The sequence below is a fragment of the Protopterus annectens genome, chromosome 4.part0 (genome assembly GCF_019279795.1).
Source record: "Protopterus annectens isolate FY-2018-M chromosome 4.part0, PAN1.0, whole genome shotgun sequence".
In the NCBI taxonomy this organism is placed as follows: Eukaryota; Metazoa; Chordata; order Ceratodontiformes; family Protopteridae; genus Protopterus; species Protopterus annectens.
Genome location: NC_056733.1, coordinates 1,034,951,242 through 1,034,968,133, shown reverse-complemented (window position 1 = coordinate 1,034,968,133; position 16,892 = coordinate 1,034,951,242). Strand labels below are relative to the sequence as shown.

The following is a 16,892-nucleotide window of genomic DNA, read 5'->3' as shown; positions in this document are numbered from 1 at the left end:
TCAACAAAAAGGTAAAATGACATCACATTGTGAGGAGACATGGTGCATAGTGGAAAGGAAATCTTTGGCTGAAAAAACAAACTATATCACAATCATCCTGTCCACTGTGCTGCACTGTTGTGGTATAGAATAAATTCTAAGGTAATACAGACCACACAGAATGAGGATGGTGCATTAGTAGTACGTAAAGCCATAGGAGATCTGAGAGTGAAGTAAGATGCATGTTTTTTCTCCATAGTTGTCCTTTAAATATGTCATCAGAAGGTCAACACTGGGTAAATGTCTGTAGTATGCAAATATACACAGAGATATATTTAACTCCTTCTGTAATTCATGTGTATTATTGTGTTAAACATGAAGCAAATCACCAATTTGTTTTTCTTATTTAACATTATAAAATACAGGACTGTTTACAAAACCAAATTGACCATTTAAATGTTACTTCTTAATAAGAAATGTGCTGTGACTATTATGGCATGGGCAATGTTAATCTTTCTGTCTTATATATATATTTCCACAGGTTATGGATGAAACCAATACCCAAATAAAATGGCCTTCCAAACTCAAGATAGGTGCGAAATCCAAAAAGGGTAAGCAGCATCAAATTTATGCTATGCTAACTCTTTTCCTACCCTTGTATTACAGATTCAGTGCTAGTAATATACAGCTGAGAAGTATTGTGCAAAAATGGGATATTATCTTTGGGTCTATATTAGATAACTGAAAGTTATCTTAACTAAACGCTCACATGAGCGAAAACGCCGGTACTCGAACTTCGTATTGTGGGGGGCTGTGCCCCCCACACCCCTTGCTAACTATATATTCCAACTCCAGGATTGCACTACAGTGAGGAAAGGGCAAATATCCCACTCCTCACTGTACCATGACCCCACAAACACCCTTTCGATTCCCGGCATTTTCGCTCATGTGAGCGTTCGGTTAAGATAACTTTCGGTTATCTAATATAGACCCTATCTTTTAATGTTATTTATTTTACAGAGAGTTAAATAGATTTTGAAGGAAGCACATATATGGCCTGTTATATCTGCTAGCTGATGCAGTTTCCTCTTCTCCTTTCCTTACCTCACCTTTTTTTCTTGTTACTAGTGAATCCTTTCTGTAATGTTGCACTCCACTACTTGTCCTAAAGTATATGCCAGGTGTAATGTACTATATTCTTCAGTCATCATTTTAAATGCTTCCCTTTCAGCTGCCATGTATGATGCTCAATCCTTCTACCTTTGCTCTTTAACTTCGACTCACAGATTCCTGACAAATAGTCAACACAAACAGAACATGTACAACTGTTGCAGTGTGCCCACATCATATCTGTTGTCTACACTTTCTTTCATTTTTTCTGTTTTGTGCATGCCAGGTATTTTGAAAGGGTCCTCATATTCCATCCTCATTTATCTTACCCTTTTAGTAACCCTCTGCTGTTTACACCCCACTACCTTGATCTCTATGGAGCACAGCTGGAAATACTAATCCAGATGTGTTTTCAATGTATCAGTGACCAGTAAATTCAATATGCCTCGAAGCTGCTCTCATAATTGTGTGCTATAGCATTATATTGGACTTTCTCTTGATTACAGCAAAATTGCAAGGTTTACTTTATGGAGTGGTTAATTCAGTTCACAGGAGCCGACAGTTGTCAGTCTAATGACTTTCTGTCCTGTGATTAATGCATGTTAGCCTTCAGCGATACCTGCAAAGAATTCACAGGTAAGTGCTGCTGACAGAATTATCATTTCTGCTATAACTCAGTAAATTAGAATGAATTTCACAGACTAACAGCTGCTCTTCATTAAACACAGAAAAACTCCACAAGTCTCTCCTACACAAGTTAGTGATGGCAGCATAATAAATTAATATAAGGCAACATTACCTGAAAGTTACAATGTAGTACCCAGTGGTGCAGCAGTTAGCGCTGCCGCCATGCTGTACTGTGTTCTCCACTTTGATGACAAAATAGGGTTGCTTTTGTATGGAGTTGTGTCCTCCTTGTGATCTCCACTTGTTTCTGTAGATGAGTTCTTGAGTTCCTCCCACATCCTAAAGATATATGGGCTCATGAAATGGTGGTGTTCAAATTGCTAATAGATGTGTGTGTAGTATGGACATCTCCTGGTGGTCCACCCAGAAATGGCTCCTGAATAGTATCCATTACTTGTCTGGACAGGTTGCAAGTCCCTGTGACTCCCAGCTGGATAATGCTGGGCAGATGCATGGATTGATGGACAGATGGTATAGTACATTGTTGGAACGCTAGTGTTGTTTGGTATCCAAGTTAGAAAAAAAATTTACTGTGGAGCGTGGCTCCCCACAATCCATCACACTCAGCCTTGGTGTGGGTGCAGGGTTGCTTTGATCTTTTACATATTTATATACTCTACTCACCGCAAGCCATGTGCACACCATTGAAGGAAGCAAGCTTTGTCACATTTAACTGCTTATTAATCAGTTGTGTGAAGTGTCATCCAGGTGAGTGTCAGCCAAAGCTTATGTTAACAAATAATGAGGAAACTTCTCTGTATGGAAGATCTAAGATTCCCTAGAGTCCAGGCACCTAATAAAAATGTGCTGTGAATATCCCACCTAATAACAGGTGGCAGAAATACTTTCTTTAAAATCTTTCCAAAGTATAAATCCACTAATGAAAGTACGGAAGCACAAGTTAGTTCAAGTTGAATCTTCTTTATTAAAAACACACAAACAAGCGATCCAAATAGTAGCTGAAAAAAATAGTAGTTGAGGAAACAGAAGATTCTGCTACCTTTCATCCCACTCATCATTTAAAGAATGAATCTCATTTGTTGTATAGATATTTTGTGAGACAGAGTAGAACACTTTCAAAGCCAGCAAATTGAATAGACAGATCATGTGTACAGCACCTCCATATAAGTCACCACACTTTCAGCTACTTTGAACAGAAATAGCAAAGGGTATTTAATTATTTAGTTTAGGTCAAGAAATACTGTAGGCAGGACTTCCAAGATGGCTGCACACTGATCTGCAGCTTGATGTCAGCCCTCTCAGTGTAAAAAAAGAAACTGAGCGATAAGGGACACAAGCTGTGCAAGTTTTAGCAAATTCAGTTACTGGCTAGTAAATATACCACCTCGATTCCAGTAAGGAAGAAATTTACAGAGTCTGAAAGAAAATCATCTAGAAGAGATGGAGAGAAAACATTGAATGCAAAAAAACATGCAATTGTTCAGCAAAAAGCAGTTCAAGCTCCAGTTTTGGTGCAAGACATGGCTTCCAGTAACCCAGAGGGAAAACAAGTCAAATGTGCTCAGAGCTGTTTAAAATAAACAAAACACTGACGAAGTATATCAACTCAAATAACAAAAGACTGCAGACATGGAAGAAGCTTTAAACATCTATTTAGATGAACAGACAAAATTGCAAAACTCAGACATTGAAATGAAGAAAAAAGTCTAGCTGAGTATGAAACTTCTCAAGAAGACCTGTTTCAAAAAATGGTAGAGTCAGATGACAGAACACTTAGGGAAAACCTGAGATCTTCTGCATTACCAGAGAAACTGGAAGGCATATACTGTATTAATTCTATGAAATCACAAATAAGCAACTGGACTGGTATTTCACAGCAGAATTTGTTAATCTAAAGGGCACATTGTTTGTGTACTCAAAACCTGGCCATGATAAAGCAACCAGAACCTGTATTAGTAAAGATGCAATTGTACCAGTAGAAAGAATTAATCCTGACAAAACTGTGGCAAAAGGGCAAAGTATTAAAAGTTGGAGACAGTAGAATGTTTGTGGAAAATGATTATTCACTGTACACCAAACAGAAAAGAAACAAATTTATCCCAGCAATCAGGGAATGGTGAGAGGCAGGTATGAGATTCAAGCTGTCATACCCAGCTGTCTTCAGAATGTTGTTTTTCCTGGAGGATCAAGCCATCTTTTAATGTAGAACAAGCTAAGGAAGAAATACAAAAGTTTATGAAAAAAGTGACCCATCAAATAGAAGAGGACTATGATTCTCATTCTTCTGATAAGAGATCTTATAGAGAGACTTTGCCAATGAAATCTTTTCCAGTGTTCCACAGGAGAATGCTTGAGAGACAGAAAAAAACACATGGCCTGACTAGAAGACTCAGGAGTACCTTGGACTTGAACTGGAGTCTGGAGTTGGGAGATCGAGATGAACAGGAAGACTAGCTACACTGAAATTACTGAATAAATGTGAGACTAGAAAGCATTACTTATATTTGTGAAATATGCTTCTACAAGAAAAAGTGGAAAGATTGGACGTGGGGGTTCTGAAATGCATATGTCTACTTCATGTCATAAATGTTTGGAAAGACACTGAAGAGAAGGGGGAAAAAGAAAAGTAACTGTATCTGTATAAAACATTTCATGATATAAATTATATTTTATATAATAAAACATTTTCAGATATTGTATGCGATAAAGATACTAAAGTAAATAAGTACCATTTTTCCTTATTTTTCAGTTTTAAGAAATGTGTACATTACAACGTAAAAGAGAAGAAAACCTGGAGAAAAGCATGTTTAATTTAATATTCTGCAAACTTGAGTTGTTGAGGTGGGGATGAGGTGTAAAAGTGTACAGATTATATGTAGAGTTGATATGTTCTGCCTTATTTTTCCATGGGTGAATGTCTGGATTAAGGCTTATGGCATGATCTAATATCATTTTTTGTGCAAGCAAGCAAATAAGAGAACGGTGAATGTAATGAAGTGTTTTCATTTGGTAAATAAATGTTCAGTGTAAGTTGAGAGGTTTGCAGATGAGGGCAGGTGTACATTTGGCACTTGTGTTTCCATGAGCACAAGCTGACTGTAGGGGGAAGCAATAAAAGCCAGGGCACTGTTTTAAGGCTAAAGGTTAATGTTTTTCACATCTGAGAGGGGAATGAAGATAAGAGTAGAACAGGTATCAATTAGTTTAAGTAGGAGCACAGGTTGTACCTTAACCTTAATGTTAGGGTGAGTAATGCCTGTTTATTCAGTTGTCATTTTGGGAAATTGTTCCTATCAGGAGAGTTAAACTTCATTATTTGAAGATGTACATAGTTTTGTGTGTTTGTTTTAAGTTAATAGGTTCTGAGTGTACGTGTGTTTTTTAAGGGTTTCCATTAAAATAAAAAGTCTTGTAGTAACACAGGTTCAAATGGAGATGACAAGAAACAACTGTATAACAAATCAACCTGTGTAAAAATACTGGATGAATGTAATGTAAAGCTGTAATATATAATAGGTATGTACAAAAAAGCAGAGTACTGAATTATATTGAGAAAAGCAGAGTGCAAATAACAATGCTGCAGGAGATAAATTTGGAAAGAAGTGAACATGTGACTTTGATAAAGAAAAGAGCTCCAATAGTGATAGAGGAGGAAAAAAGATGTTAATGGCAGATTTGTGGTAACAAGGGGCTACTAACAAGGGAGGATGATTATGGTTCATAGGTTCATAGGTAGGCATTAGGCTATCGGCCCAAGGGCCTAAGTAAGCCTAGCCAAGAAGGTTCCCTGGCTTAAGCCACCCAAGAAAGTTAATTTCCTGTGCCCCTGTCGAGCAGAGCCACAGAAGTGATCCCCAGGGTGTATTTCCCCTATTTCCCATCCACTCATCAAGATTTTTCTTGAAGAGTGCTAATAGTAGCATGTATTTATATCACAACTAAAACTGCTATTATGGAGCTTAATAAAAGTTGGGAGAAATTGTCAGCTTTCAGCTGAAAATATTATAGGTGTGGAATAGAATTTGCTTTGCAACAGTGAGGATGCATCTGGGGGATCCTGCAGGGAAAATATAACAAAAAGAGGGTAGATGTCTGAGTACATTTATATGTAAGTGACCCATTGAAGCCTTTAATGCATACACTATACTCTCACCTGAAATGTACTTTTTGCATATATTGTAAATAATGGTGCTACTCCTGAGTATCTTATTGTTCTACATAATTGTTTTTGTACTTCATTGTTTCTCTTATCTTGTATGCCAGTTTTATTGTTATCTAAAGCATGTATGTACACTGTAATTTCTTTGGAGCTTTTCTCCCCAGGAGTCCACTGAAAAAGGACACATGATGTCCAGTTGGACTTATCCTGGTAAAATAAATTTTAAATAAATAAATAAATAAATACATTTATGAAAATATTTGGTATGGAAGACAGGAACTCAGTAGCAGGAACTCGGATAGAATTTAGGATCTATATTAAATCATTGAACGTTTAGAAAAGCGAATGATGATTTATCGACCCCATGTAAGCAAAAGCTTACAAACTCAAGCTGTTCCAAAAAAAAATACACTTAAAACATAAAATAAAGTGGGGGGCTGTGCCCCTCAAAACCCCCCCTACTTAAATATACCAACTCCGAGATCGCACTACAGTGACAAAAACGGCAAAGTAACGGACGCGGCCAAGCAATTTCTTTCCCAGGGAAAGAATTTGCTTCTATGCCACTTCATCATTTTGCCTTTTTGTCTTTTCAAGTTCGACCAAGATGCATTCGAAAGAATGCGTCTTCGGTCATCTAATAGGAACCCGAGAATTTACATGTTATTTCCAAAGGTACAATAACTGGGCTAGACTAGGCAGAAATTATATTTCACAGGAATATGTGCATTTAATTGAAAGCTTCAACACATATCCAATAACTATTTCAGATCATGTGCCAGTAACAATTAGGATAGAAATGCAGGGTAATAAAGAAAAATGTGACAGTGTCACTTTCCTACCTACCTGTTAAAAACAGAGGTGTTTAAGGAATGCGTAGTGGAAATTATTTGAAGATTGTTAGGGAAGATAGAAATTTGTTCAGAAGTTGTAACTAGTGAGTGGGATAAAATGAATGAGGAGTTTAAAAATAGGGTAAAAAGAAAAGAGATAGTTAAGAAGAAACAAAAATTATTTAGGGGACTGACAAAGGTTAATGTATTTTAGAACTGGGGGGAATCTCACATTACAAGAAGAGGCTAAAGAGAAAATAAGAGAGTATCTGGATAATATGTATTAGTTTAGAAAGATTGCTGTTAAAAAACTGTTTTTTCTTAAATAACTCCAGAGCAGAAAAAAAACTTAGCACAATGACTTAGGCAACAGAAAGTAGAAAGGGTTGTTTGCAAACTTAGGGAGCAAACTATAATATTTCTATAATAAGAAAATAACCAGAGATCCTGTACAGGTATCAGAGTTATTTTGGAAATTTTATGAACATTTGTATAATGCAGAAGAATGTGGAGATCAAGAAAAAAGTACAAATGGAAATATTTATGGAAGACTTAAGTATGACAAGGTTAGAGTTTGATGAGAATCTACAGTTAACATTAGGATAGGAGGAGATTAAATAAAAATAGTGCTGCATAACCAATCTACAGGAAAGTCTCTAAGATTAGATGGTATTCCTGTAGAAGTGTGGAAGCTAGAAGGAATGAAAGTGATAAAGATATGGAAAGTTGTATTTAACAGTATTTTAAAAGGAGGGGAAACATCCACATCTTGGAAGAAAGCTACGGTGGCTGTAATGCCTAAAGACAATAAAGACCCTTCAGGCCCAGCTTCATATAAACCCATTTCAATTTTAAGCCATGGTTATAAAGTGTTTATGTCTATAATAACTAAAAGAATGGTAAAGGTGTTGAAAAAAATTGATAGATATGGATCAATATGGTTTTATGGAGGGGAGGCAAATATTTCACAACATTAATAGAACACTGATGATCCAGAAGGGAGTAGAATGTAAGAAAATACTACTGTTGGTGAGTCTTGATGCAGAGAAAGCATTCAACAGAGTAAGCTGGGATTTTATGAGTAGGGCAATAGAAGCATTTGCATTCCCTGACACAATTATAAGGTTAACTGAGGAAAAAAATGAAAGAGGGTAAGTCCCCCTTACAAACTGCATCTGAACAGAGTAACCACACAGAGGTGTTCTCGTTCCCTTTTGTTGTTTGTGTTATATTTAGAGCCATTGGTAAAGAAAGTATAGGACTCAAAAATTCAAGGATGTAATCGGTATGGTAATCAAGGTAAAAAGATGGCTGTGTTTGTAACTGATATTATTTTGTACCTGATAAAACAAAAGAAAAGGTCACCTCAGTGTTGTGGAACATTCTGAGACAGTTTCAAGTTTTTTGGGGGGGTATAACATTTGTGAAGACAAAATAAAGGCTATAGCTCCAAACTATGCACCCACGCATTAATTGGTACAACAGTACTCATATTTATGGGGACACAGTAAAATTACGTATTTAGGAGTATGAGATAAAAAATAATTCAGTTATGACAGCTAAGGATATTTGGGAAGAGACTAAACAAAAAATAATACAAAAACTGAGAAACTGGAAGCTCTTGTTTATAGATAAGGATACAAACAGTGAAAATGTTTTAGTTCCTTTAGTTTTATGTACAGGTCAAACATAATTTTATCAACTGGAGGAGAAGTTGTGGACAGGAATTAATAAAAAGTTGAAGGATTTTATTGGGGGGGGGGGGTGAAAGGCAAGGGTCAAGTGGGCTAAATTGATCCTTCCAATATTTATGTATTTTTTATTTTATTTGACATCTGTTTACTGGGTGGTCTGACTGGTCTACAGAACTTGTTTTCAGCAGAGACCCGGGGAGAAAAGCTCCACATACAATACAATACAAATACAGTATAATATAATACAATACAAATACAGTATAATATAATACAATACAAATACAGTATAATATAATACAATACAAATACAGTATAATACAATACAATACAAATACAGTATAATACAATACAATACAAATACAGTATAATATAATACAATACAAATACAGTATAATACAATACAATACAAATACAGTATAATACAATACAATACAAATACAGTATAATATAATACAATACAAATACAGTATAATACAATACAATACAAATACAGTATAATATAATACAATACAAATACAGTATAATATAATACAATACAAATACAGTATAATATAATACAATACAAATGAGATTATAAGTACTGTACAAAATTATTTGATAGAACATAAACTATGTTACGAGATGTTACAATGTATATTACACATCTAGACAATTCTATAGCGTTAAAACATTGTAGACAATAATAGTCACTCTCACCATATACATAGCATATGAGTAGATAATGTCTAAAAACAGCATGTAGGTAAGTGCAATGTATGACAACTGACTGTTATAGTGCACGAAAAAAATAGATTGTTGGTTTCAGTTAGGAAAATAATAGCCAGAAATTTAGTGATGCAGAAAGATAGTGAGAGAGTTAAGAATAGAGGCATTACAGTCTGAGCAGTAGCTTAAGGATATGGTATAGAACCAGAGAAGGAGTTAGAAGAGCCTTAGGATCTTGCAGACTATGAGGGAGTAAAATATGACAGAAGAAGAGGATGAGGCTAATGTGGAAGAAGACGAAGAGCTGAGCATTAGGCAGGCTGGAGCAGAGCCATGTATTTTTCAGATGATTTTTTAAAGAGGCTTTGAAATGGGTTAGGCCAGGCACAGACCTGGTAGCTAGAGGCAGTGAATTCCAGAGTATAGAGACAGAGTATGACTACAGAGAGTGATCTGGTTTTCTTATAGGTTTTGCGATAGCCAAGAGATTCTTGTCTTCTGATCGTAGCGATCATTATGGTGTGTAAGGTGTGACTAGACTGGCTAGTGCAGGGCAGGCAGTAGGCTTGAAAATAAGGTTGTGGAAGGTGGATAGATGAATAAAGGCAAATTGGTTGGGTAGTTCAAGCCAGTTTTTTTTCTAGTAGCAGTTTACAGTGCTGTGTATGATATTTAGAGCTTGTGGCAAACTTTGCAACTTTGTTGTAGCACTGTAAAATCTTGCTTAGGGTACAAGTTTGTAAGTTAGTTAGGATAGGAGCACCGTAAAGAAGGGAGGGAAGTAAAAATGTTTTTGCAAGGGTAGTTTTGGTTACTGCAGTAAAGAAATGTTTGTTTCTATATAACAGTCCCAGTTTTTGATAAGTTTTCTTTACATTTTGCTGTATATTGGGAGCCAATGAAAGTTTATTGTCAATGATAACTCCTAGAAGTTTTATTTCCTACACTGTTTCTATGATAGTGTTGTCAGATGCAAGGATGGTGAAATGATCAGTGACAGCGGAGGTGATGTTCATCGTGCATACAGCTGCAGTCCTCACAGATGGGTTCTCCTGCCATCAGGCGGGTCCTCGGTCGGCCGAATTCCAAAGTCTAGGTCCGGCGTCGGTTGTCGTCCCTTCTTCCCTGACATCAGTGCGACAGGGGTATAAAGGAACCAGCAGACGCCATTTTCTTCAGTCTTTCTTGCCGTGCGGTGCCCGAAGCAGAAGCAGTTTGCAAGTGCCAGTCGGCCAGCTCCTGAGATTACGAAAATTCAAAAAATCAGAACAGCTCTTTGTGGCCTATGCAGTAGGAGCTCAAGGAAAGCCAATTTCCAAACGGACAATTTCAAAGTGGATAGCCCACTGCATACGCTTTGGCTATTCCTTTCATGGCAAAACTGTACCTACAGGCATTAGAACTCATTCCACCAGGGCCACAGCCACCTCTACAGCCTTCCTCAGAGGAGTTCCTACCAAGGATATTTTGGAAGCAGCCACTTGGAGTTCTGTGCATACCTTCTCCAAGCCCTACAACCTACCGTTATACTCCAAATCTAGAGCAGGCTTTGCCACTGCAGTCTTGCAGGGCATTTAGGCTCCTCCTAGTTACACCTAGTGCCTACCACCCCTTTCTTAGCTTTGGGATTCTACCCATCTGTGAGGACTGCAGCTGTATGCACGATGAACATAGTACAGTTTTGTACCTACCATAAATGTAGATGTTCGAGTGCTAATACAGCTGCAGTCCAGGTTTCCCTCCCGAGTCCCTCCTTCCCCTCTAGGGGTATTCTTTTATGGTGTATTTGCTTGCAACTACTGTTTTTTGATTATATTGCATTGCATTATTACCTAATTTTATGTATTGCCTTCCTTCTGGGGGCACCTGACATCTGGGGCAAGAAAAACTGAAGAAAATGGCGTCGACTGGTTCCTTTCTACCCCTGTCGCACTGACATCAGGGAAGAAGCGACGACAACCGACGCCGGACCTAGACTTTGGAATTCAGCCGACCGAGGACCCGCGTGACGGTAGGAGAACCCATCTGTGAGGACTGCAGCTGTATTAGCACTCGAACATCTACATTTATGGTAGGTACAAAACTGTACTTTTTTGGGGGTGAAAGAGTACTAATTTAGTCTTCTTTGGATTAAGAAAGAGTTGGGCATTTCTTAGCCAAGATTCAACTGCAGTACAGGACTGTTGAGTTTTTGAAAGTAGTTCTGGTAGTGATTGAGCAGTACAGATTATGGCGGAGGGTTCCAGGATGACAGGCAGTGTGAAGGTTGTTTGTGAAAATGTTGAAGAGTAGGAGTTCGAGGATGAAGACTTGAGGGACTCCAGTAGGGTTATGCAGAAAGGGTGAGAGTTCATTGGACTATTTCACTGCTTGTTTACGATCCTTGAGGTAGCTCTGAAACCATTTTACTGTGTTATTTGAGAAGCTTAAGTTAGACAGTGTGTTCAATAGTAAGGGGTGAGACACTGTGTCAAAGGCCGTGAAGAGATCAAGAAAAACTGAAGCTGTATAGCATCCTGCATCTCTGGCCTTGTTCATGGAGTCAGTAAAGGATAATAGAACTTAGCTCTGCTGTGGCTGGGTCAGAAGCCATGTTGAGTTTTGGTTAAAAGATTAGTTTGCAATAGATATTGCATTACCTGCTGATGGATACCTCTCTCAAGAATTTTGGATATGGGTGACAAGATAGATATAGGATGGAAATTGGATGGTTCAAAAGAGTTGCCTCCTTTATGGTAATGTGAGATTGTTTCCATATGATAGGTACTTCTGATTCGGATAAAGACCTATTTATAAGGATACTGACTGACTAGGCGATTGACCTGGCAGCCAGTTTGAGGTAGTGTGGTGGAAGATTATCAGCTGAGGTGGAGGATGCCTTTAGGTTTTTGTAACGGTTTCTTAATGGTGTCTGTGGGTAAGGGCTGAAATGAGAATGGGGCTCATATGACACTTTGTTGAGTAGGGGGGTTATTAATGATGAGTCTATATTAAATAATCAAACACTTAAAATGTCGACCACATGAAAATCTTGAACCTGCAGTTAAATGAACGGACAAATAACCGATTTGTTTCCAAGGGAAAGAAATCAGTAGGCCAACAATGAACACCACATGATAATAAACACTTTTAAATGGGGTGACTTCGCCCACCACACCCCCCAATGTGGGGGGCTGTGCCTCCCACACCCCACCGGAACTAAATATTCTAACTCTGAGATCGCACTATAGTCAGCAAAAGGGCAGATGTAATGGAACGGCCAACCGATTTCTTCCTCTTGGAAAGAAATTGATGAATTGACCATTCGATGAACTGCAGCTTCGACATTTCTGTGTCGACTAAAGGTGAGTCGACGTTTTAAGTCATTGATTATGTGATATAGACCCATTAATGACAAGGGTTAGAAGTAGTTGATGATCTAGGGTTTTCCGAATAGGTTGAAGGGTGGGGAGGTCCAGCATTAGGGGTGTTAGTAGGTTTTATATTGATTTTATGAAGTGCTTGTTAAAGTTTTTGGCTATTTGTGATAGAGGTGTATCAGGTGATAGCGTGTGCTGTCTGTTTCAGGGTTATGTAGAGAAGATATGGATATAACTGATTTTATAGGTCTATATTACCAAATTGAAACGCAAAATAACAGAACACCTAAATATCGACACATTAAGATTGAACTACCAAAAATATGAATGGCCACTTCAGCAAATTTTTTGCCAGGGGAAAAAATCTCTTGGACAACCAAAACCCAAACAAACTGTCAAAACCTACAGAAGTGTGTGGGGGGGGGGGCTGCACACCCTGATGTGGGGGGCTGTACCCCCCACACATCCCCAACTAAATATACCAACTCTAGATTGAGCTACAGTTGGGGAAAGGCCACATGCAATGGAACGGCCAACTGATTTATTTCCCTTGGAAAGAAATCAATGATTTGGCCGTTCTGTGAACTGCAGCTTTGACATTTCCATGTCGACTAAAGGTGAGTCAACATTTTAAGTCTTTGATCATGTGATATAGACCCATTGAGGACAGGGTTAGAAGTAGTTGATGATCTAGGGTTGTTGTCCAAATACGTTGAAAGGTTGGAGAGTCCATCATTAGGGGTGTTAGTAGGTCTGATACTGATTTTATGACGTGCTTCTTAAAGTTTTTGGCTATTTGTGATGGAAGGGTATCAGGTGATAGGGTGTGCTTTCTGTTTGTTCCAGGGTTAAGTAGAGAAAATATGGAGTGCCAAATGTATTGGAGTTGATTTTGTGCTGCAGTTGAAGCGGGGAATAGCATGACTTCTTATCTCTGTTGATTAGTTTTGTCACTTTGTTACGTAGTCTTTTGAAATTAACATGATTTTGTTCATTTTTGTTTTGTTTCCAGGTTGACCAGGCTTGGTCCCTTTGCTTCATCAGGTGTTTACATTCCTTAGAGAGCCATGGTGCTTCATCGGGTGTTTACATTCCTTAGAGAGCCATGGTGCTTCATCAGGTGTTTACACTCCTTAGAGAGCCATGGTGCTTCATCAGGTGTTTACATTCCTTAGAGAGCCATGGCGCTGAGTTCTTTTTGATTCTTTTCATATGAATGGGAGCTGGTGTATTAAGTATGTGAAGGAAGGTGTTATTAAAGTATAGTACAGCATCATTAAGGAGTAGTCATTTAAGGGTTGTCCAGTCTATTTCATGTAGGAGATTGTTGAACTTATGCTGACAAAAATTAGTTGAGTTCCTAACTGATTTTATGGGTCTATATTACCAAATTAAAACATGAAATAACTGAACACCTAAACATCGACACATTAAGATCAAACTACCAAAACTATGAATGGCCACATTAGCAATTTTTTTCTCTGGGGAAAAAAATCGCTTGGCCAACCAAAACCCAAACAAACTGTCAAATCTTACGAAAGTGGGGGGCTTCATCTCGCACACCCCGATGTGAGGGGCTGTGCCCCCCACCCTCCCCCAACTAAATATACCAACTCTGAGATCACGCTACAGTGGAGAAAAGGGCAAGTTCCCAACTATGGCCAAGTGATTTTTTTTCCCCTGAGAAAAAATTTGCTGAAGTGGCCATTTGTAGTTTTGGTAGCTCTATCTTAATGTGTCGATGTTTAGGTGTTCGGTTATTTCATGTTTCAATATGGTAATATAGACCCGATTTTACAGTGTGTACTCTTAGTTGTTGGGAGTTTGTTCTAAAGGAATAAGCTGGCAGATGGTCGCTCAGGGAGCTAGACTGTGTACTAAAAGAGGGGTAATTGGTGGGGTGGGATACTAGGATCTAGTCTAGGGTGGATTAGCAGGTAAGATCTTTGCTGTATCTTGTTGGAGTATTGATAAGCATACAGATTTATACTATTTGTTGGGGAGTTGAAGGCTATGGTTTGCTAATCTATATTTACATCTCCTAAGATTATTGTTTCAAGGTTTATTATTTGGGATGTCCAGGATAAAATGTTTTCCAACACTGGTATATTGTGACTTGGTGGGATATATATTACTGTTATGCAAATCCTTTTTAATGTGTTGAGGTTCAAAAAGAGATTAGTACCTCAGCATTAGTAAAGATGGGTATATTACTGATGTAGGGTGTGATGTTGAACATAGAGTGATATGGAAGGATTATCCCCCCCCCCTATTTTTTACACTGGGGTGTAGCCATGTTTCAGTAAGGGCTAGTATATCAGCTTTATTTTGATCAGTCCAGGCTTGCAGTGGGACTATTTTATTACATATACATCTAAGATTCAGTGTAAGTCTGTTTAAATCTTTGGGGTTACTCTTGTGGTTAGGATTAGAGGATGGGCCTGGGTTAGGATGTATGTCTCCATATTTGAGAAGATAGGTAATGAGGAATGTATACCATGGGAAGTATTTTTTATTCATAGGTGATGGTGTCAAGTGTGGTTTCAAAGGAGGTGAGGAGGCCAATTTGTGGTTTGTATAATATGGGAGGGTATAGGGGAAAAGCTGGGGGAGAGATATGTGAGAAGCTGTGTTGCTTATTGAGGAGATGGTTGGAGGAGGTTGTTGATGTGTATTGGTGTGTGAGGGTATGCAAGGATATGGTTGTAGAAAGGTTGAGAATTAAGAGTAAAGAGGTTAGGCAGGTTAGAAAGAGCATGTCAGCTGTGATGGTGGGTTTAAAAATAGTAAAAGTGGTATTTATGTATAAAAATGTACTACCAGGTGTAAATAGAGATGTATATTATCTAGTGATATGTGAGCAGCTTAAGGTAATGTTGGAAATGTTTTGATTTTGCGGTGGGTTTTGACAATGTGGTTAGGTGGTTTGCCTTGTGGTTTGTGATAAGGAGAGGTGGGGGAGATGTGATTGGTCAGCAGTGAAATTATGGTGTAATGCTGGTTTGATGTGGGTATAGTAGAAGAGAAAGTGGTAAGCCTGGCTAGGCTTACAATGGCTTGCAAGGGCAGTTAGCTTAGTACTGACCTGTGAACCTGTGTGAACCTGTTATATAGGATAGTTTGAGGTGGTAATTGTATTGTGCTGCTGAAGTAGAGTAAGATGTAAAGAATTATAGTGGGGGCTAAGAATTCAAGGTGATGGATATAACAGAAAGCAGATAAGTTTGGTTAAATAAAAGTAGGTAAGGTGTGAATGAAATGTAGGTGTGGACAAGGCAGAGTTGTGTATAATTGGATCATAAGAATAAGGGGGAGTGGTTTGCTTGGGATATGAGTAGACGTGCTGGTACAACAAGGTAGTTTAGGATCATCTTATTTAAAGGGATATTTTATAGCTACACAGTTAAGTCTTATATTCAGAACACAAACAGAAAACTATAATTCAAAGTGGAAATCGATGATGATGAAGCGGAGGGGGATTCAAGAAATAATTAAAGAGTGGGATTTGGGATGCAGATCCTTAAGGAAAATAACAGCCATACAGAATATTAAAATATAAATTTAAGTAATTATAATTATAATTATACTATTAAATTGATTATTAAATTATGAAATTGATAGCAAATGGATAGGAGCGAAGCTGGACAACACACAAATGTAGTTCAAATCCAACACAAGGCAATCCCAAGTAAATTTCAAATATTCCAAATAATCCAAATAGAACCACCAAGTCCTATGGTATATATATTTTCTTTATTCAACAGACAAGCGCTTTCGCTGAGTACAGCTTCTTCAGGTCAATTGACCTGTTGAGAAAACAAAAGATTCTGCTACCTTTCATCCCATTCATCATTTAGAGAATGAATCTCATTTGTTGTATAGATATTTTGTGAGACAGAGTAGAACACTTTCAAAGCCAGCAAATTGAATAGACAGATCAGGTGTACAGCACCTCCCTATAAGTCACCACACTTTCAGCTACTTTGAACAGAAATAGCAAAGGGTATTTAATTATTTAGTTTAGGTCAAGAAATACTGTAGGCAGGACTTCCAAGATGGCTGCACACTGATCTGCAGCTTGATGTCAGCCCTCTCAGTGTAAAAAAAGAAACTGAGCGATAAGGGACACAAGCTGTGCAAGTTTTAGCAAATTCAGTTACTGGCTAGTAAATATACCACCTGGATGCCAGCAAGGAAGAAATTTACAGAGTCTGAAAGAAAATCATCTAGAAGAGAAGGAGAGAAAACATTGAATGCAAAAAAACATGCAATTGTTCAGCAAAAAGCAGTTCAAGCTCCAGTTTTGGTGCAAGACATGGCTTCCAGTAACCCAGAGGGAAAACAAGTCAAATGTGCTCAGAGCTGTTTAAAATAAACAAAACACTGACGAAGTATATCTACTCAA

General features: G+C 37.9%; 1 protein-coding gene across 2 annotated transcripts in view; it reads left to right on the top strand.

The window, feature by feature from the left end:
* The window catches only part of LOC122799721 (protein bicaudal C homolog 1-like), a 1,306,264-nt gene that overhangs the window by 230,794 nt on the left and 1,058,578 nt on the right, over window positions 1-16,892 (top strand). For both annotated transcript variants that reach the window (XM_044068975.1, XM_044068974.1), the window contains exon 3: window positions 521-590. In XM_044068975.1, the coding sequence (XP_043924910.1) occupies window positions 521-590 (70 nt within the window). The remainder of the gene's footprint in view (window positions 1-520; window positions 591-16,892) is intronic.